This window comes from Carassius carassius, chromosome 23 (assembly GCF_963082965.1).
Source record: "Carassius carassius chromosome 23, fCarCar2.1, whole genome shotgun sequence".
Taxonomy (NCBI): Eukaryota; Metazoa; Chordata; class Actinopteri; order Cypriniformes; family Cyprinidae; genus Carassius; species Carassius carassius.
Genome location: NC_081777.1, coordinates 2,672,383 through 2,695,987, shown reverse-complemented (window position 1 = coordinate 2,695,987; position 23,605 = coordinate 2,672,383). Strand labels below are relative to the sequence as shown.

The window sequence follows — 23,605 nt, the reverse complement described above, 5'->3', positions numbered from 1 at the left end:
TTCTTAAAGAAGACTAAAGTAGCGGACCAGCAGAAGACATGTCTTACATGGATCATACTGTCTTTGCCAGTGCACACCATTCACCCTGGCCTGAATATTCACGTATGAGGGAACTCAAGGGAGCTCATCTTGAGAAATTGTTTTGCAAGATAGCACAATATTTTGGCAACCCCCGCTGCAAGTATCAGCACTTTTTTTAACAGCGCACAACTGTTTTTTCTTTGCGAGGAGAGAGCTTGTGCATGTGTGTTGGAGAGTGTCTGCGCGTGGTCATGTGCCAGTGCATTTGTAAATGTAAACTCTGCGACTGTGTGTGAAAAGAGAGCAGGCCCTTTTGCATGCGAAAATATGCAAGCGTGGTAATGATTCATATCACATCTTGCACATCACACTGGAGTCATTATGTTTTAGCTTTCGTTCTGACATGCTTGCAAAGGTGAATGCCTTTTTCCATGATATATTAACAGCTGGTAATGCGTGTGTGTTTGAGAGGTTGGGAGTCAGAATTCTGCATGTTAAACCACCAGCTGTGGTCGAAGCCAGTCAGCATTTTATCATAGGAAAACTAGTGGCCACTGAACTCACCCTGTCCTTCCGGGCAAAGAAGAGGGTCATATTCTTATAGACTCCACTGGGCCGAGTTATGTGCTTACATCCCACTTGCATACTCGCCACTTTATTCCAGGCCTCAGGAGTACAGAGGGGGAGTGTGAGACTGCTGACTGCTTAACCAGCATGGCATCTTTCCTCCCTCTCTCCCTCCCTTCACCCTGGTCAGGCATGCAGCCCCTCCTGAGCCGGGCTGGGTCAGTGGTAGGGGTTAATGGATGTGGTATGAATGGACAGTGAAGCAGCATCATGACATATTTCATTCAGTTGACATTGACCACTCTTTAGCCAAAAGGGAAATTCCCTGCCATGACATACATGTGTGAGATTGCACAAGCACACTCACATCATAACAAAGAAAGAAAGAAAGATAGATGAAACTTTAATCACACAGTAACAAGGAGGCCTATAATATCTGCATAAAAGGAAAGAAAGCCCAGGGCTCAGCCAATGACCAAATGATGAACTTACACTAAATGCACAAGCACATTAGATGACGCAATGTTCTGAAAGTCAGCTTGACACGAAAATAATCGCTCATGTAGTTAAAAATTCAAGCCTGCTGGTCATGCATGAAATGAAACACGACTATGAAAAGCGGTTAAGTATGTCATGTCATGAGAGGCCATGTGTGGTAGTCAACATCAGTCTGGTGTCAAAATCTTCATGCACAGTATTTACTAAATGTTTACATTGCTCTCATTCTTGCACTGTAGCGATAAAAAAAGTCCAGTTTTGCACAATATGGTCTGTATACGAATGCAACATTACAGTATGTAACCCATTTAATCCTGCCGGAAACATGTGTGGCATACATTTACAGAATTATCCACTATAAATTAAAGTAAAGAATGACTACATTTCATAAGAACATTTTTACATGAATGGTAGAATTAGTCACATGACCAGAGCTGTTTAATTCCAGTCTGAAAGCTCCATAAAAGAATGCATGTAAAACATATGTCATAATACACATACTGTTTAACAAATCTGATTCCTTGAATGTATTATTGCGGTTTCGTGATCAGAATACATGCAAACACGTCTGTGGTCATATCTGTGGCCATTTGGACAAAAACACAAAAAAAAACTGAGATTATCAATCTGATGTGTATCTGGCTGATTAACATAATACAATCTGAAGAAAAAAGGGGGATAACAGATGTAACAAAATAAAACATATGTATTAGTGTATTAATTGATATCCTTTTCCCACAGCTGCCTTATAATACAGCATTATCTTAGTCTATTGTATGTAACTTTCTGTTTGGTCTTATTGAACAACTAAGCAGTTTTTCCTTGCTGGTTACAATTGTGACAGCATATCACACATATTCACTAACTTGACTGTTAGGCTGGGAGTAAACTGCGCGTGCTCACTCAGCGGTGTAAAATTATTAATATATTAGGCTACATAATAAAATACTTTTTGTACAGGCTACCACTGAATCAACGGCTGGCACATCTGGAGCGCCGCGTGCAGGCTGTTATACCTGTCTATCACTCGCTGATCAAAAACATTTGATGTTACAACGGGTTTCGGAAAATTTCTGTCTGACATCAAATCATGGCTGTATGTTACATTATCTCGATTTCAATGCATAGACATTACCTCAGTACATGCACAAAAGTTACTCATAACTGACTGGACAAGTGACGAAGACGCGGTTTGCAATCATCTAAAATCAAAACAATAAGGATGAGAAAACGATTAGAGCACTTACCGTCTACTTTTTCAGATTTTATTATAGTTAACGGCTTAATATCGACAGCTGCCGTCATTGTCACGCATTCAATGTACAAAGTCTGTTTGTATGTTTTTAGTCCCAAATGTGTCCTCCAAAGTCCGTCTGTGTGCCTGGAGTTTCTTAAAAATGACACAGGTTTTCCCTTAACAAGATCCGATCTCTGAAGTATTGAAGCGTCTCTTTCCTCCCTCTCTCTTTCTCCGTTCTATCTCAATCACTCTTTCATTGCCTCCCTCTGTTAGTTACCCCGGTCCAGGGCGGTTCAGTGTGCGGCACGGAAGAGGCTGATCCGCGTAAAGGGGCGGCGTTACACGCTGATTCAATTCAATTACACTCCACTCTGCTGTCTCTCTGGACGCGGCCGATGACGCGACGCACGCGCCGCCAGAGCTCTGGACGCGTTCAAGCTGCACGTCATTTCAAAACGTCCAACAAACCAGCTGTGAGCTCAGAGCTAATAGTTCAGATACAGTAAAATGAACGATAAATGTTCTTTCTTTCTTTCTTTCTTTCTTTCTTTCTTTCTTTTTTAGCGGAAATCCATTGGTATAAAAACAACTTATATATATATACACTATACACTGAACAAAATTATTAATTTACTTTACTAATTTAATTTACTTTTTATGGTAAGTGGTTGCAATCAATTTATTTTAGATACATTTAAATAAACAATTTTTTGCTGAAAGTTAATCAACTAAAATAGTTTATTCAAGTATAGCTAAAATAAATTGATTGCAACCACTTACCATAAAAAATTTTGTAAATTCAATGAATCAGTGTGTGTGTGTGTGTGTGTGTGTGTGTGTGTGTGTGTGTGTGTGTGTGTGTGTGTGTGTGTGTGTGTGTGTGTGTGTGTGTGTGAATTTCCTGTATCGGTAAGATTCCACTTAATGACTGCTTAGTAAAATAAATTTAATATAAAAAGTGTTTATTTATTTACTTAGGCTACTATATAAAACAGCTTTTATATGCTTCTTCTGTTGGAAAGATACTTTATGATTTTGCTTATAAAAATAAAGTTTTAATGAAAAAGGTGATTATTTTTGTACTTATTTACTTTTTTTATTGTTTCTACTTTTATGTTATTTATTTATTTATTTTATTTATTTTTTGCGAAGATAGTGATAATAAAAGCTGCATCAAAAGCAACCGTTTTATTGATTGTCAGAATGTAGAAAATTATGAATTCCTTTTCCCCGCACTGCATCTTTAAGAGCCAGATGAAAATTGACCATTCCAATCGGCACACACCTTCTTATTCTCTATTGGCTGTGCACAAAACCTCAGTACACGGTTTCCCAGTGTTTGTGAGTCCTATGCAAATACCGAAAAATCAGTGTAAACACTTTTCAAATGTGGCTTTTGCATCCCCACCCTTTCTTTTTGCACTGAAATGATCAGTGAAAGTTTGCACTCCACCAATGAGATTGCATGAAGAAGCATTGGATTGTACCAATGAACGGTCACCAGGGATCGCCAAGCTGTAATTATATCTGACCTGGAAAGAGTTTGGTCATTTCTTGGGCACAGTTGCCACTTGAATAGTTATGAGAACTTCCCCTTTATTAACTACACTTACTATTATGGGCTTATTCAACACAGAGAAGCTAATGTTGACAAAGAGAGCAGTTTCACAAAGAACACATCTTGTCCATTATCTGTGAGTCTTGAGAAAAAAAAAACACATGGGTAAAAATGTTGCCTAACTGCACTGATGCAATCTACTGCTGAAAGTGTCATATCACCATAATAGCTCACAAACACTCATGTACTTGCATGTGCTGTTCTTTGGCGATTTCAAAAGCTGAGACATGCTGACCTCCAAATGATGAATGCGACACACCTCACTCTCTCAAGGAAAAGCTGCCAAGGGCAAGAAAACTATTCAGTCTATTTAAAAACACAGATAAACAGTGTATTCCGCGCTGGCTCGTGTTTTAGTGTCCCATCCGTCATCGTGAATGGCTGACGCTACGCTCAGTTGAACTCTCACCGGAGCGGAGGAATCACAAGAGCAACACAAGAGGATAAAAAGACACATCTCTCGTCTGGCTAATAGTCTGCTAATGATCTGAAAGTAACGAGTGCTCTCATAACTTCGACCCAGCCCTCATAAACACCTCAGCGTATTTCCTGTCCACCTTGACTAGATCAGTAAAAACCCAACTTAGGATTTTACAGAGGATCTTCTCGCCACACCAGCAGCGCTGGATCCGAATCCTGCAGCAAACTCCAATTAAAATAAAAAACAACACTTAAACATGCACAAATGCATATCTGGTTGGTTTCGACTCATGTTGTGAACAGTTCAGATTTAATTTTATAAACGGAATCACCCAATTTATGTTTTTTAGCAAATATTGACTCTTTTTGATGCTATTGCATCATGTCTAATTGATGATTTTTTTTAATCTTTTTGAAAGAAACCTGTTCTGCTCGCTTACACTATTAAAAGCTAAGGTTCTTAATCAGCATTGATGGTTCAGTAAAGAAGCTTTAAAATCCATGGAATCTTTCCATTCCACAAAAGGTTCTTGAAAGTGGAAAAAGGTTCTTCTGATTGTTCTGATTGTATATTTATATGTCATTTATTCCTTTGATCAATGCTGTATTTTCAGCATAATTCCTCCAGTCTTCAGTGTCACGTGATCTTCAGAAATCATAATAATATGCTGATTTGCTTCACAATTATAATCGATTATTATTGGTGCTAAAAAAAATATATAATCCCCCGCTATATAAATAATGAGGTTTAAAGTAGCTGTATTCTATGTGAATAGGCCTAAATGTTAAAATATGATTTATTTCTTGTGATCAGTGCTGGATTACAGCATCATTCCTCCAGTCTTCAGTGTCACATGATTCTTCAAAAATCATTCTAATATGCTGAATAGTATTGCTCCATATATGCTCCATATGCTAAATTGTAATTAGCTTTTAAAGACACATATTCCACAACATATCTGCATCAAAAACGTTTTTGACAACGTCAACAAACGTATATATCTGGTTGTTTCGACACATGTTGTGAACAGCTGAAATTCAATTTCATAAATCGAATCACCCTGCTTATGGATTTGAGCAAAAACTGACTTGCGTCTAAAAGGAGGTGAATGGAGGCGGAGGGATGAGGGCCTGCGACTGCGTTAACTTAATTAGTTGCCATGGTAACAGATTGCCTCTGCAATTTTCATGTGCTGATCGGCTGGTTTCCTAAGTGGAGCCCGACAGCTTTGACAACTGTGGGAACGGCTGCCTAGAACACTTAGCTACGTCACGGCAGATTCGTGCGTTTCCGTAAAACTAATTCTGACCTCCCGGATTTTCCACAAAGAGCTTCGGCGATGGAAAGCTGAGGTAAGAAATGTGACCAGCACAGGTCTCTGTGTTCAGAATAACCCTATTATCCGGGTCAATACTAGGCTGCGAGTACGGTGGTGCACATCTGCGAGCGCTGCTGAGAGGCCGGGGAGCCAGCGTTATTGATTAGCTATGGATTTTCAAACAGGGATTCTTCAGAGTGTCCATTAAGCTGTCTGGATAGTGTTTCATCCGACAGATATGAGTGATTATGGAAATGGCTGAGCCTTTATGGGGCTTCTGTGGTCACAGGAACCCGTCAATGAGAGCTGAAAGGGGGAAGGGATCTTAATGGAAGGAGGAGATCTCGCACTTTTCCCCCTTCTGTCAGTCAGTCACTCACTCGACCCCCTCTCACTGCTCCGCTTTGTTTTAAGTCTTAATGAGCTCCTTGTATGTACTTTTAAAAGGACAGCCCAGGCTCCCTTGCGCCCAGAGGCGGCCATTAAGACTAATGGGGTTGCTGACTAATATCAGAGCCAGAGGTTGCTGAGTGGCTCTTTTTCTCCTTTTAAGAAAGGACGTCTACGTCCGGCCTGCAGACTGTCACAGCTTTCTTGCTTTCTTGCCAGTGTCCTAATCTGTTTTGACTCTGATGTATCATGTGTGATTGGATGGCATGGCTCTGTTTTCAAATATATATATATATATATATATATATATATATATATATATATATATATATATATATATATATTATTACAATGTTAAAAAAAACTATGTGAATACATGTTAAAATGTAAGTTATTCCTGTGATCATAGCATCATTATTCCAGTCTTCACGCGATCCTTCAGATCCTTTCGTTCTAATATGCTGATTTTTGAGGAAAGAGTGATACCTTTTTCATTGATTTGTTAATAAAAAGTTCAAAGAACATAATTTATTTGAAATATGAATGTTTTGTAATATTATCAATGTCTTGTCACATTTGATCAATTTAATGCATCCTTGCTGAACAAAGGTATACATTTCTTATTTGCACCAAACTTTTGAATGGCAGAGTATTACGATTTCCACAAAATATGAAGCAGCACAACTGTTTTCATCATTGATAATAATCAGAAACATTTATTGAGCTGCATATCAGAGTGATTTCTGAAGATCATGTGACACTGAAGACTGGAGTAATGATGCTGAAAATACACAGAAATAAATGACATTTTAACATATATTCACATAGAAATCAGCTATATGAAATTGTAATAATATTTCACAATATTACTGATTTTACTGCATTTTTTATCAAATACACTAAAAAAAAAATGACGGGTTATTTCAACCCAACTTTGAGTCAAATATGGACTAACCCAAACGGTGAGCAGAAGAGTCATTCAAAAATCTTAATTATCCTAGCTTTGTATTTTCTATTATTGAGATATATATATATATATATATATATATATATATATATATATATAATTTGGGTTGGGTTTTTTTTTTTATTTTGTTTTTTTTTATCAGATCCATGAAGGTTTCAGGTGGATTATGACCAGTGTATTTTCGTCGTGGATTAATTTCCCGATGCTTCTTCTGTCTTGTTGGCTGCTGTATTATAAGATGGAAAGTTGTTGTGTACAAACTGATGATGTCTGGGATAAGAACCCAAACCAGTTAACTGTAGAGTAACAGGATTTCTCAGAAACCTCCTCAATGTGGCCAACGCTTCGGGAATCATACGAAATTCTGCATGAACACAGGGGAGTCTTGGTCTTGATTCATAAAATCGAAATTCATTCATCCAACTTGGATCGCAAGCAACATCAGAAGTTGTTGACTCCCCAAAACAAGCAGTCTCCAGGATACAGTGAAGGAAAAAGCCGTCTCTCGCTCTCTGGCCCGTCACACTTACTGGAAGCATGTGCTTTGCCTCAGAACTGTTCATAGTTGTATGGGAATTTACCCTGAGGAGGGGAATCAGGCTGTGTTAAGGAGTTGATTATGCTCCAGTCAGACGCTGGAGGATCACCCCGGCGCAGACGCCGCTTCTCTGATCGCCGCCGCCACTGTGCTGTTGTCATGGTTTCGGTGGTTATGAGGTAGATCAGGCCGGGGAAGAGCTGAGCAGAGCAACATCTGTATAACGGCTACCATCCAGAATCAAGACACGGGTGCTAACAAGTTAAGCTCGACATCAGCATTTATACTGGGAATGGACAAAAATATTATATCATATAGGAAAATTCATATTGGTCACAGTCTTGTTTGTGTAGTGTAATTTTATTATTATTTTTTTTTTTATTGCATTTTTAATCATGCAAATATATATATATATGTGTGTGTGTGTGTGTGTGTGTGTGTGTGTGTGTGTGTGTGAACTAATAACTGACAACCAATATGACATCATCACATCAATCTATCCCTAATGAACAGCAGTAAAACAAAGCAACAGCTAACACATTTCAGCAAAATAAACTAAGGTTACACTGAGGGATTATTACAGACTTTCTCACAGTGATACTGATCATGAAACAATGTAACATTCACACATCAGCACACACACACAGAAATGTAGCAGACACACTTGTCTTTGTGCTGGTGTGTGTGTGTGTGTTTGGTGAATTAATGAGGACCCTGGACAGCAGATGGGGGTTTACCGATGGTGTCTCAAACAGGCGGGGAGGGGGACTGCTTGAACAAAGGCAAAGCTCTTTCTTATCAATTAGCGCTGCTAAAAAGCACATCTCTCTCCTCCATTAGCTCCACCACGTGTCTGCTATTCACCCCATTGTGTGGCAAATTAAATTACATCCCTCCATCTCACCCTTTCTCCTCCTCCCCTCTCCTGGTGTCTTTGCCCCCGGTCGTTCTGACTTTAAACACACACACACACACACACACATGTGCAACAGGCCACTGTGCTGCCGCTCCTCAGTTCATTGATCTGACAGGTCAGAGGCTGCTGGCATATTCAATTCATCATATACTGCAGGAATGCTACATTACACGGCCCGTGAGCATTCAGTAACCTGTCTTTTTTTTTTTTTAATAACCCACATTATTCCAAATCTGTATGACTTTCATGTTTCTGTGCAATACAAAATGAGAACTTAGGCAGAATGTCAGAGTTGCTCTTTTCCATGTGAATAAAATGGATGGTTATTTAGCTACAAATTTAAGGTGTGAGTCATTCTCAAATCTTATGAATCAGTTACAAATAGCTCACGCAATATTCAAACAAGCCTTTATAAAAAAAATTGCATTTTAGGATACTTTATTATAGAAATAATAAACTTTAAAAGAATACACTTCAGTGCAAAAGACACTTAACTGCTTGTCATTTACAATTAAATGAAAATACATTATAGTTTAAATGAATATTAAATGCAATTGCTTGAACTTAAGGTTGTTTTAAATGTAATTTCATAATTACATATTTTGTCTTTTAAATATGGTTAAAGTTAGTGCTGAAGCTGAAGATGAACGAAGGTCTTACGGGTTTGAAACAACATGAGTAATTAATGACAGAATTTGTGCGTGAACTGTCCCTTTAAGATATTTTACATCCTACAGAAAGAACATATAGTGAAAAAATCTTCATGTTTGGGTGAACTAACCCTTTAATAATGCAAATTCAGAATGTTCAGTTTGTGTAATTGTTGCCTATACATTTGATTTTGTAACATTGTAACATGGATCATCTTTGCGAAAACTGTAATGAAGAAATAAAATGATCTGGAGGGGAACTGAAGTTAGTTTCAACACTTGACCTTGCAAAGTAGAGCTGTAGTCCTAAACTTTCACTCATGCGCACTTACAGCTAAAATGCTCTCTCTCTCTCATGTTTTGTTTTACAGTTGGGGGAAGTGTGTGCAGAACTGATTAGCATCACTGTTTCCTCCTTTCCCATAACCCCCAGACCCCCGCCAGTCGTCTGTTTATTTTAACCCAGAAAAAATGGGCCTTGGTCCGAGAGGACGTGCCCCTCATCAGACAGCACTCTGCTCCAAACAGGCACACACACACACACACACACACACACACACACACACACACACACACATATCTATATACAAAGATAGAGACATGACACACACACACTGGAAGCTGCTTCCATGCAACGTCACACACTTTTCAATATCAGCTCTGCAGTTTCTCCTCAATTCATCTGTCCAGTTGTCAAATCACGTAAAATGTAAGCCAGCGGTGCCAAAGCTGCATAACACAGCTGTCACTCTGTGTGTGTGTGAGAGAGAGAGAGAGAGATGTGGGAGTTTACAGTGTGATGTTAATGGATGGAGCTGTGAGAATGTGTATTTGTATGTGTGCACATTTGTGTCATTGGACTTGCTGTATGTGTGTAATTTGAGCAATGAAGTCTTGTAAATAAGAGAAGTGGAGAAAGTATTTGCATTGCTTTGACTGTTTGAATAAAAGTTATATTATTGGCAACTGTATAGCCCCTTTCATAAAAAAGAAAAAAGTGAAATTAATAAGCCCTTAGGCTGAAGGATGTGCCTCTGCACTTCACTCCTGAATCTCTAGACATGGGACAGGACAGGAGTTATACGAGAAATAAATGGGTAAAACAAAGTAACTTGTGCTACTTATTTGAAAAAGTAACTTGGATATTCTCCTGTAAATTTAAAAGTAATGTGTTACTTTACTAGTTAGCCTACTTGGGGGGGGGGGGAGTATTCTTATTACATTAGCCATGTCACTTGTAATGTGTTACACCCAACACTGGCTATCATACAAACTACTTCGCAGTCAGTGCCTTCAGTGAGTATGACAACAATAGAGAAACAAATCCAAAGCCCAGGCAAGTTAGACAATTTAGGAATCCCGTCAATATAGGCGGAAAAGAAGGACGTATGGTCAACCTATTATAAAACAAACCCTTCTAAATAAAACAGAAGAATTCAGTCCAAAGCTATAGTTTTTAATATTATTGTAGTTAAATTTTTTTTGTTACATTTCTGATCAGCATAATCATAATTAATTAGTAAAACAGCATTTTAATAAACATATTATTATCAATTTAAAATTATAATCTAGTACTTCACATGTGCTTTGGTGTGCTGTAAAGAATGTTTGGTTTCTTGCACAGACTGATTGTTTCTCTTCATAAGACCTCACTATATTAATTTTGTGTTGTCTGCCTTCCGGTGTCATCCGGTTCCAGCTATTTTTCTTACAATATTATTTTAATGTATCATCTTAATTATAAGCACATTGGTTTGTATAGCAAACAGTTTCACTGCTTACTGCACTTTTATATTCTTCCCGTTATTTCCGTACAGCAGCTAATGAATCGTAAGTCTAGCACCTTCACAGCTTACTTCCACGTTGAAAAATAAAGTGGATATGGTTTTTATGACTCTTAAAGTGACAGTAGGTGTGAACTTGCATTTTATGATTCATCAAAGACCATGGTTTCCGCTAAAAATACTGTTCTAAAAAAATTCTGTATTGTTTTACTGAAGAAAAAAGTATTAGATGCACTGAGGGAATTTTTGGGGTAAAGTATGCCTTTAAAGTGGCCTTTTATTTCAAACAATACCCCCAAAAAATAAGGAAATATAACCTAAAATTCAAAGTACACTACAAATGCAGATTCAATGGAATGCAATGGTTCTGATGATGATAAGAGTGTAATTGAGCTCCTCTGCTCAGTTTAAAGCATTTTATCATCCTTAAATCTCTAGACTTCTCTAGAATTTTATGTAGAAAATGCCTCCTTATTGCATAAAGGTTGCATGGTTTATCTTTGGAAACACACCGTGTGATAAGCAGCATTCACATCTGGACTGTAGAGAGCTAATGCTCTGACTGCATGCATACTAAATAGAAAAGTCTAGTCCACTAGTGCATGTTTCTCTGTCAAATAGTGCAGACAAATAATTACTTCTTGATGGACTTGAGGAGCAACAGTGTGTGACACGTTGCAGAAAACTGACACAAGCTTTCCCTCTCCACATACAGGTCCCATATGTGTCAAACGCAAAAGCCGTTTACAGCGTGTCTCTGGTTTAACTGCCGGCACCTGTGCCTGTAGGCTACAGATGCAGGGCTAGTACAGCTCCACTGAAGCTGTCTGAAAACACGTGGGTGTGTGCGCGTGTCTGTGTGCGTTATGGTGTGTCGAGCGGTGCGTTTCACAGCACACCTGGAAGCCAAAGGCCGGCCTGCTGTTCTAATAGTCGTGGAATAAATTCCACCTTCATACTGGTTCATTAAACATCATAAGCTTTCGCACGTGATTGGTTAGCATTAAAAAAGGACAGGGGAAAAAATGACATCTGGAAAGCCTAATCATCTAGTCAAAATAATTTTAGTCAGTCTTTTTATTGGAAATTACATCAGGAACTAAATTTGGTCACATCTTTCCAAAAGATTTTGCTGTCGTGAAAAGGACGGAAAAACAGAGTCTGTCAGCTCTGAGGCAATGCTTAACATCATAAAGTCATGTACCAAATAATAAGCATCTATGACCACAGCGGAGCATGAGTGGGCGGTTCCCATTTGTTCTCCATGAGAGCTAATCAGCAAATTATGTGAGGGATTGTGGGATTGACAGTGGAGCATAAAGCAAGTGAGAACATCAAAAGGTTGAGAAATGCTAAACTTCAGGCGAATTATGGGTGCTATTGCGAACCACATATATGGGTTGAATTTAATTCAGTACAAAATGTCTATTAAAATGACAAACTGATGGCTAATTGTAATTTTTAAAATTACTACAATTCTGATAAACTGGGTTTCCAGACACTAAATGACGTCATTTCTAAATGAATTAAAATGTATCATTTTAAATTTATTTTAAATGCATTTGCATGAACCTTTTTGACCCAAGTAGAACTTGAGTGCTTCTTAGTGTCATAATTACTTCTGTTGTTTTTGAAATATGGTTACTGCCAAATGTACTGACAAGCATTTATGGTAAACTAAAATATATTTTAATATAATTTCTACTTAAAGGGTTAGTTCACCCAGATAGCAAAAATATGTAATTAATAACTTACCCTCATGTTGTTTCAAACCCGTTAGACCTCCATTTATCTTCAGAACACAGTTTAAGATATTTTAGATTTAGTCCGAGAGCTCTCAGTCTGCTGTGAGAACTGAAGAGAGAACTGAAGATGAACACTGAGCCGAGCCTGATAACGAACAAAAGACTGACTCGTTCACGAGTCAAGAACCGGTTGCATCGGTTTTCGGATCACCAGTAGTTCTTTCGGACAGTTCGATTCAATAAACCGGTTGAAGAAAACGGTTCACCGGTTCTTTTGCGCTCGACGTAATGGCGTCATTTGCGATGATTGCCCTTGATTCAAGCCTTCGGTTTACCCGCGCTCATAACATTAACACAGAATCAGTTCAGAATCAATCACCAAAAGAATCAGTTCGGTTCATGCGCTCTGTGTGTCGGTCTGCTTCACACTATCATCAGCTCCTCGATTCTTCTTATCTGGCTCGGCTCAGTGTTCATCTTCAGTTCTCTCTTCACAGCAGTTCAGTCAGTGTACTGTTTGAGTGCATGAATTACTCCGGGATATTGGTTTGTTTGAACTCAGAGGGAGTGTCAGCCACATTAAAAAAGTTGACAGCTTAAGTCATTTGTGGATTAATGCATATTAGAGATTTGAACCGTTTAAAACGATTCAGTTCGATTTGGTGAACTGAATGATTCGTTCGCGAACCGGATATCCAGCTGCTTTGTTTTGAACTCTCTCACAACAGACACGGAATAGAAGACAATCCTGAATAAAGTCGTCGTTTTTGCTAGTTTTGGACCAAAATGTATTTTCGATGCTTCAAAATATTCTAACCGACCCTCTGATGTCACATGGACTACTTTGATGATGTTTTTCTTACCTTTCTGGACATGGACAGTATACTGTACACACAGCTTCAATGGAGGGACTGAGAGCTCTCGGACTAAATCTAAAATATCTTAAACTGTGTTCCAAAGATAAACGGAGGTCTTACGGGTTTGAAACAACATGAGGGTAAGTTATTAATGACATAATATTGCTATCTGGGTGAACTAACCCTTTAAATGTGTGTGGCGTATATTTAAATCTATGCCACAAATGTGACAAATTGACACGTTTCAAAATTTGCGTGATTCCAACTACTCTCATGCATGTGCTTTATGACTTCAGTTTAAAGAATAAGGTAAAAAGTCACAGTAACTGCTCCAGACGAGATCTTAAGGGTGACAGGAGGGCGGCCCGTTTCATTCTGACTAACAACTGTAACAGTCCAACGGTTTTTGCACACGGTGGCTTGGATGACAGTTTAAGAGTGTGTTTTGAGGTTACCGTCTCACACAGGCGAGCTTGTTCGCTTTAGATTTGACTAAACCGTGCCTCACCCATGACTAAAGAAACCTCTCTGGATTCTGCCAACCTCCAAAGGCTCTCTAAACAAACGGCACATCGTATTAAATAAAACGCCAAACATCAGAGCATTCACAGCGCTTCACCTCTGAGGAAAAAAGTTCAAGAGGTCCTTTTTTTCCGGTAGACGTTGTTTGTGATGGTGCAATGTGCTCAGGCCAAGCTGGAGGCTTTCAGTGAGTGGCTCTATGAACAAACATCAGCAAATCCCATCAAACCCGACCCGGCCCGATCCCCCCGGGGGCCTGAGGCTTGGGAAAAGGATGGCCGTGGCTGAGCCCTCGCGCCCTTGTACCCTTGTGGCCTTGTGTCCCGTTTGGGGAGGTGTCAAGTAATAGTTGGTGCCACTGCTGGATCCATCCCAACACACACACACACATGCAAGTACAGATGGCGCATGTCGCCGCTTTTTCTGGCATTTTGAAAAGCAGGGAGGCTGATGTCAAACACTGGGAGGAATGTTCTCATTCTGAATAAACATTAAAAAAAAATGTCCTGGACAAAAAAATCCAGAGCATGTAGTCACCTCCTCCATCCAACGTCACACACACAAATAAACACACACACACACATGCACTGAATGTGGCAGAGAAAACATTGTTCTCTGGGGGACGATGGGGACATTGACCCCCATAGAGATGCTTTTACCAGATGCCTTGCAGTTTCCTCCTCCTCAAATCTGAAGTGTGTGTTTGCGCACATGCACTTTTCCCAGTCACACACACACACACACACACACGCACGCACACAAAGATCTGTTTTATGCCAAACAGGCCTCAACTTTACATTGTGTTAAGAGTGTATTGACCTCATTCTGAGTCATGCGTTTTTTGCTATATTCTGTTTCTATTTTGTTTTCTTTTTATTTATTATATAATAATAAAAAATAAAAATAAAACCGAATTACGTGTACTGTGTTAAGCTAACTGAGACTTGTCAAAGCACTTGCATATCATTGCTCTTTTGTTGATTTTGATTGCTTCTTTACTCCTCATTTGTAAGTCACTTTGGATAAAAAAAATCTGCTAAATGACTAAATGTAAATGTAAATACATAATATATATATACATTCATAATGCCTATAATTTAAACAAAACATAAATGCAATACAAAAGTGTTTACTTAAAAAATGTGTTTATAATCTAAAAAGGTAATATTTGATGATGATGATGATGATAATAATGTGTTTTTACTTTTATTTACATTTAATTTTACAAATGTTTATGATCAACAAATTGATTTGTAATAATAATTATTATTATCACTATTATTATAGTTGTGGTTGTTGTTGTTGTTGCTGCTGCTTTTTGTTTTTGTTAATTTAATGTTACTTTATAACGTTTATTTTATTTATGTTATTAATTTGTATAATATATACAAAGGTAAATGTTGGAAAAATATATAAAAAAAGTCAAAATGTCAGTGATGAATGCTCAAGCATCATTTAATTATAAATCAGAAGATATACATTAAGAAATTCATCCCATCACACACACACACACACAGAGCAGCTTCTGTCTTACCGCTGGGGCTGTAGTCTGGTCCGTTGGGCACCTCCTGCAGGGTGATGTGCTGGCCGTACAGGGGTCTGAGTGGAGCTGGGTTTTGTGGGTGACACACGGCAGGAGGCTGCACATGAGGAACCCCAGTCACTGTCATCCCACCACTCGTCCTCTACAGAAACAACACAACACAGACTACTGAAGCCAAAGCTGGGATGCTGCTGTAACTTGGGAAAGCCACAGAGATGACTGGATGATTTGCAGTGCACTTTAAACGCAGAATAGTGATAGAAATGTATATCTAAACCCTTTTTTTGTCAAAGGTCTTTTGTCTTTCAAGGGGTTTCATTCATGACCGCTTACCATCGGTGAACAGCAAAAAATTTTACATATGAAATTCCCTGTGTGGCCCGAGGGAGCTCGAGTTTCTGTTGAAGCAAAGCGCTTGAGAAGCAATTTTACTCTTTTGATCTCGGTGGGATTCTGACGTCAGGCCAGGAGAAGGGGAAATCAGACAGTCAGAGAAAAAAAAATGTAAAAATGAAAGTGAGACACTAGCAGAGAACTTTGCTGAGTCAACAGGTTCCTTAACAGGGTCATAACACCATTTATTGTTTTTGATTTCCATGAAGCTCTTAGAATTTTTGTAAAGGCTAGCACCAAAATAGTCATATTTTAGTTTTTCACAGACAGTTTTTATTTAGTTTTCTTTAATTTTATTTTATAAATTGTACGTCAGTTCTGCCTTTAGGATATGCAAAAAAAAAAGAAAAGAAAAAAAAGTACAGTGTTCACATTAAAATATCAATCAGTATTGTGGAATCAGAGGTCATAGGTTGAATATGTTTAGCAGAAAGAAAACTGATCCAAGATCAGCCCTGACCTTTTAATACCCTCAAAAATAAGATCCGGTAAACACACAGAAGCATTAGCCACTCAATCTCCCAAATCCTTCTCTGCGATCTGCGTCTAAGAGGCCATCAGATCCACAAACATTTCTTCATCTGCAGGATGTTTTCAGAGAACAGCTTCTGAGGGAAAATACCTCTTACAAAACAATTTGTGACAGATAAAGGTCTATTGAAATAGGCAAATCAACTTCCTTTGGCCATCACATGTAATTGTGTAGAAGATGTGTGTGTACAGTAAGCAGGCATTGTCCTCGGCTTGTTGACAGTCTCGGTCAACTTCTTGAACAGAATGTTTAAGACTGATGAAACAATGCTGTTTTTGTGACCAGAGCGTAGCTGGCCTTCAGTTTGGAGGAGATTGCCGTGCACTCTTGTTTTAGAAACCTGATATGAAATCTCCAGCTGCACGCTTGACTCAGAAATCATGTCCCATTTTCAGTGGGGTTTTGATTGATGTCATGATGATCACTGCTGGGTACAGAAACAGGTTAACTGGTATCAGCATATCTAAAGCATCTTTGTGGTGAATAAATCAGCATTAATGCAGGGTGAGCGCATGCGTCTGCTCTAGATTATCTGTCTGAAATGTTATCTGTCTGCAAAAAAGAGAGCTTCTTTCCATTTCGAAGAAGCTGCAAGCTTTCTTTTATATGACTTATCAAGACTAAAGTGTTGAGCATGGCTGGTTGTGGTGCAAATTATAATTCGACGTGTGTGCCACAGGTGCCACGGCTGGAGTTCATTTCGAGCAGCTCTCATGTCTTTTGAAGATAATATAACTGTAGAGTTAAAGTGACAACCTGAGTCCAGCCATTTTTTTTCAAGTCAAAACAAAAAGCTGATATTTTAATAGCACACATTATGCTATAGCATAGCAAACATTATGACTTACACACAATCTGTAAATCCAAAATCAGCACTTTCTAATGTCCATATGGTAACATATTTGAAGCTGTACCCAAAGCAGAGATTGAGTAATTTTACTCTTTATACTTCAAAATGTTATTTGCAATTCAATTACTTGCCATTTCTTTAATGTCTGAGTGAATATTGCTTCTAATTGAATCCCACACCAAATTTAGTGCATGCACAATAATTAGACACTGAAGTTTTAAAAGCTTCAAAATGACATAAAAGCAACATAACCAATGCTGTGAACTGAATAAATCAAACAAATGAATAGATAAATAAATAATCGTTTTGTAATATATATTTATCCTATTTTATATTTTATTATATATTTTATAAAACACACCTACATTGCATGTAATGTTAACAAAAATAATAATAATAATAATAATAATAATAATTTGAAAAGTAACTATTCAAATTACAGTTTCAGTATTTACTGCCTTACACTGACATGACAAAAAAAAATATCATAAAAACTTCACAAACTCTCTAAAGCCAACAGTCCAAAATTCAAGACATAATCATTAATAATCTTATGCTTTAAGATGCAGTGACTGGATCTTTAATTGGGTTGAACTCAACTATGAACCATTTTGATTAAAGGAAAACTTCAAAGAGTGATTCATACAGCTACCTGATTATGTCAAGATTTTCCATGAATAACCACAAAGATTTCAATCAGTTCCTTGCACAAGACTAGCAAATTCATTTGCACCACTTTTGTGATACTTTCATGATGCTTTTTTGGTCATTTTGGAGCTTGACAGACCCAGTTCACATTGATTCATTTGGACGTAAACTATTCCGAAATCTGCACACATAAGAGATTATCTGTTTTTAACACTGTGCCCCTGCAGACTCAAAGAAAGAGAATGTGTGTCCACTATTAAGTGTCAACAGACTGCTGTGGCGACAGAAGCCGCTGTATCTGAGCTACTGTCTGTCTCCAGCGCTGTTCTTCATGAAGGGAGGCGTCTGCAGCCTGACCCACTGCCCATCTGATAAACCTGCTGTTGAGTTAAGACTGTGGTTATCAGCAGCTTTATAGAGCTGAGCTCACTGGAGGATCGTGCTTAGGCTGGAGTCATGGGGAGCGGAGACGAGAAGTCGAGAGCGATATAGATGATGGTTGAGGGAGAGACGGAGGAAGTTGGGAGGACGGCTGTAGGATTTATGGGGTACAGGAGGGTCCTGTCCAATACAAAGGGCAATGCCACCCCTGAACCCACAGGGAGCTGGGATATCTGATGATGAGTGGGAAGTTAGTGGTACAACATCAGGATGTACAAAGAGGAATGATGGGAATTGTAAAGAATTTAATGATTCGGATTCCTTAACAGTTCCATTACATCTGCTTTGAAAACCTTTAAAGCATAAACGCACAGAAAACAAGAAATGCAACTTTATTGCCAAATGCATAATTATTGAAAAAATTTTAACTTTTTTTTGCAATCTCATAACTGGCCTTCACTATATTTAACTATAAAATCTATAAGCCTTACATCAAAAACAATGTAAGTTGCTTTGAAAGCATGCATCTTCTAAATGCATGAAATGTATTGAAATGAACAAAAACATGGTAATATATTTTATTTGTTTATTTTTATAAAATAATGCTGATAATGCATGGAAGAATTTAATATGAATTAGCTCATACAAGTCATCCATTCACAAACTGGATGACACTGGTTAGGTTGTATGTGCTCTGATTTATTTAAAGAATCCTAATAATCATTTGTTTGGTGACTAGACTACCTGGTTGCATTTTGTTTTTAGATTCACTAAGAAGAATAGACATATAAATGTCATTGATTCTGTAATGACTACAATTGTTACTCTAGGTTTATTTATTTTTTTAACTTAAAAGAACCTGATCATGAGACTCGTTCATTTGGAATTGGACTGCATTGGTTGCGTTTTATGTTTCTTGATCCAATTAAATGAACTGACTCTAAAGAGTCATTTGGGTGGGAATTTGACTATACTGTTTGAGCTGTACTTTTCCTGGAATCACTACACTATGTACAATTTATTTATTTATTTATTTATTTATTTATTTATTTATTTATTTATTTATTTTTAATTAAAAGTACAAATGAATGAGATTTATTCATTCAGGAATAAGACTGTAATGCCAACGGTTGCACTGTATGCTTGTTGGTTCATTTAAAGGAACTGATTCATGAGAGTCATTTAGTTGGGGATTGGATTACACTTGGTCGCGTAGCATGATTTTGTTTTTTTAATAAGAAGAATGGATTTGTAAGCATCATTTGTTCTGGGATCATTAGACTATTTAATCTGTAAGTTTTCTAATTCACTTAAAAGAACGAGCTCATATATCGAGAATAAGACTGCATTAGTTGCATTGACGTTTTATTTATTTTATTATAATTATTATTATTTTTATTATTACTGTTTACTCACCAGCTCATTTCAGATTCACTTGGTCAGATATTGAACTACACTGTCTGGTTGCACTGTATGTTTTTTTTTTTTTTTTTTTCAGTTTTGTTCATGAATTTTGCTGTATTTATTTATTTATGTATTTATTCAACAGATACTTCAGCAGAAACAACAACACCAGCCAATCTTGTTCTTTTAGTCTGTAGTGCTATTGCCACAGACAGTTCACTGGTCTTCTTGAGCGAGCGAGGGGTGGAGGGGATGTTCAGGGGGAGAGATGAGATCAGAGAATGTCTTTTCTTCTTCAGCACATGCAAATGAATGAACCGGGAGGGAAGCCCCCTCCGCGTAGCCTTTGACCGTAGTGGGAGACAAGCGTCTCGATTTCAAAAGCCACGAGGCCACCTGAGCAGATTAGCAGAACAGTGAGTCCCTGCATGAGGAGGCCGGGTCGGGTGCAGATTAGCATGCGACCCTTTCCGGCTCAAACACTAACAGCCCTGTCTGTGCATACTGATGCCTGAATCTTTATTAGACACCTTTGATTCTGCACTCACCTGTGCAGAATCCCAATGTGCCCCGAACGACTCCTCGTCAGGACTGTTAAAATGTTCCTTTTTTACAAGCGCCCAACAAACTGCCTTAACCCCTCTGACCTCTAGACAGGGCGGATGGGGGTTAAAAGGAGGTAAATGTTTTTTTTTTTTTTCTTTAAGCATTCCCATACTAATTCTTCCCCACCCTTTGTATTGTGCATTTATTTAAAATGATTCGAAAAAAAAAAAAAACCTCCCTGTAGCTCTCGAGTGTGCGAACAGCGTTCTGCATTCAGGGGCAGATCTGGTGTCAACCGTGGGTTCACATCCATTTAATGCCACTGATATCACATTGATATTCACCTTTGCTTCTGCTCAGACAATAGCAAATGTGTATGAAACACCTGGATGCAAAAAACCTGAGGTGACAGAGCTGGAATATAATGCATTAACAATGCATACAATAAAGCAGATGTTTTGATTGAACTGCAACTGAAGACTTAAAGGGATATTTTATATATATTTAATATATTTAATTTTTATTTAAAGGCATAGTTCACCCCAAAAAATGTAATTTTGTCATTCTGAACAATGTGGGTAACAAAACAGATGCCGGTAGCCATTTACTTCCATTGAGAAAATAAATAAATAAATAAAAAAATAACAAAAAAAAAATTCCTATGGAAGTCAATGGCTACCAAAACCTGTTTGGTTACCAACAATCTTCAACATATTTTTCTTTCGGGTTTATTTTGTGTTTTTCTTTTGTATGCAGAAGAAAAAAACTCATACAGGTTTTCCAAAAACTTACAATGCATTTAGGATACACTTTGTATCAGTCTTTTGTCCCAAAAGAAAGGACAAGTGGAAATAAATGTTTCTATTAATCAACATTATGCCACAGATGCTGTAAACTGAGCTTAAAACTCAGAAAAGTGAAAGTGAATGTCCTGCCAACAGATTCTGGGGTTGTGTTTGCTGTAATAACCAGGAGTGTGTGTTCACTTGTTTCTTACACATGGCTAGTGGGCAGCTCAGGTCAAACAGAGGTGATTTATGGTGGAGGTCTTACCATTACACCCAGACAGTCAGGCGGTTGAAGAGCTTGACAGAAGGAAACTAGATCCAAGTAGTAACTCATTCTACGAGCTGGAGCTGCAGCGATGGAGGCCTGCGGACAACACACACACACACACGAGAGGTGAGGACCTCAATCAATCTCACACTGTTTATCCCAGAGACAAGCTCCACCGACCTGGATTAGAAATAACCTGCCACTCAAAGCTAAAGCTGTCATGAGGTGAGCCCAGCGCAGCAGAAGTGTGAGGCCCAGAGCCTGCTTCTATTGCAATGCTGTGTTGCTTAAGTGTGTGTTAATCAACCGGACTGGGTGGTGATCAGATAAATCAAAGAAGAGTCATCGTACGTTTTTACATTTGCATGACTTTAAAAGACTGTGTCATTGTTTACTACTATGTAAATAAGTATAATCTATAAAATAAAAAAAAGTGGTCAGCTGAACGACTTCTTCAGGAGATAACGAGACAGCAAGAGAAATAAACACTTTATTGATTAAAAAAATCTATCAATAAAAGCTATATGTGGAATGATTCATTTGTTTACTCAATGCAAACCATTAATCTTTATAATAATAATGTTAAAAATACTTAGTTAGCAATATTACACTGAACAAACACAGAGCAATAAAAGTTTGATCTCTTCAGAAGTAGTCCAGAATCTGGCGTCTGTCTCTTTTACCCTCCTCTCTCAGTGTCTTCTTACTGCCATCCCTCTTGTTTACTAGAGCAGGCATTAGAGAGAGAGAGAGAGAGAGAGAGAGAGAGAGAGCAGGAGCCCAGCTGTGAGGATTCGACTTCATGATGTACACATGGACAAGCTGACCAACAACTAAGGATTCACCTATAACAGCAGCGTGTGTGTGTGTGTGTGTGTGTGTGTGAGAGAGAGAGAGAGAGAGTGAACATCTTGAAGTGTTTATAGAGAGTGTGGCATCTGATGTTGAGGTGACTGTCACAGATGGATCTTCCAGAAGTTATCACAACACTCTCTATTCAGCTCAGTGCACGTCACTATTCCAAACAGCACGACCACAATTTAACTAATAGATAATAATACTAACAATAATAATAGCCTACATCTGCTTTTCTGTTTGTAAAAAGTATATACATTAGTCTTTGTATATCAGTTTCAAATAATTTTGTTGACATTTTAACCATAATGTAAAACATATTAAAAGTTATTTTTTTCTTTAGACAGCAAAAAAAGAAGAAGAAGAAGAACAGAAAAGAAAAAAACAGAAAAAAAAACAGAACAAAAGAAAAAAGAAGAAAAGTCATATTTGAAGCGATAAAGTTGCAAGACATTCCGAGATCAGCTGGTCATAAGCAGATCGGTCGCGCGCGCGTGCAGAGTTAGCGCGCTCTCCGCTACAGCTACAGAGTCGACGGAGGACACAAACAAACTCTGTTCTTACCGTGGTCTGCTGGAGTCGCTGGAGTCTGTCAGCTGCTGTTTGTACCTGGCTCGTCTTTGGAGAGGAAGGATAAAGCGCACTTGCTGGAGTCCCACCCTCTCCAATCACTGCGCCCCTCCAAAACCATTCAGGACTCTCCACATCTAACAAGTGTGCAGCCACACAGACGAGAATACTGACTGCTCTCTTTACATATATATATATATATATATATATATATATATATATATATATATATATATATATATATATATATATATATATATATATATATATATATATTTTTTTTTTTTGTCTTTAAATCAAATTCTGGTTTAAATATGACATACAACTCATATTCAAATTAATTACATTAATGAACGTTTACACTAATGTTTGAATCAATTGCAGAAAAGAATATCCAAGATGATTATGATGATGGTGTGTGTGTGTGTGTGTGTGTGTGTGTGTGTGTGTGTGTTTTAATCTAGTTTATTCTACTAATAAAACATTTTTACTAATTGTTTTACTTAATTTTTGTAACTACTTTAAACATGTCAAATTTCTACATGTAATCTTTATATTGGCTTCACTTTTTTATCAAACTAATAATGGTTTTTATTATTACTGTATTTTTAATTTTAAACACATTTTAAACACAAAAACAATAATAATAATAATAATAATAATAATAATAATAATAATAATAATAATAATAATAAATATAATTATTATTATTAGTATTATTATTATTATTATTATCATTTATTTATTTATTTATTTCCCTTTCAAAATAATATAT

The 23,605-nt window shown here is 37.6% G+C and overlaps 1 protein-coding gene across 3 annotated transcripts in view; it reads right to left on the bottom strand.

Annotated features, from left to right (window-relative positions):
• LOC132101209 (protein c-ets-1-B-like) overlaps nucleotides 1-23,018 on the bottom strand; it is a 47,063-nt gene extending 24,045 nt beyond the window's left edge. For 2 of the 3 annotated variants that reach the window (XM_059505957.1, XM_059505958.1), the window contains exons 1-3: nucleotides 22,825-23,018; nucleotides 21,403-21,501; nucleotides 15,587-15,737 (exon numbers count right to left, since the gene is read on the bottom strand). In XM_059505957.1, the coding sequence (XP_059361940.1) occupies nucleotides 15,587-15,737; nucleotides 21,403-21,471 (220 nt within the window). In that variant the 5' untranslated portion in view covers nucleotides 21,472-21,501; nucleotides 22,825-23,018. Of the gene's footprint in view, nucleotides 1-2,333; nucleotides 2,689-15,586; nucleotides 15,738-21,402; nucleotides 21,502-22,824 lie in introns of those variants that run through there. The other variant, XM_059505959.1, reaches the window with a different exon arrangement.
• Between the last annotated feature and the right edge of the window lie 587 nt (nucleotides 23,019-23,605).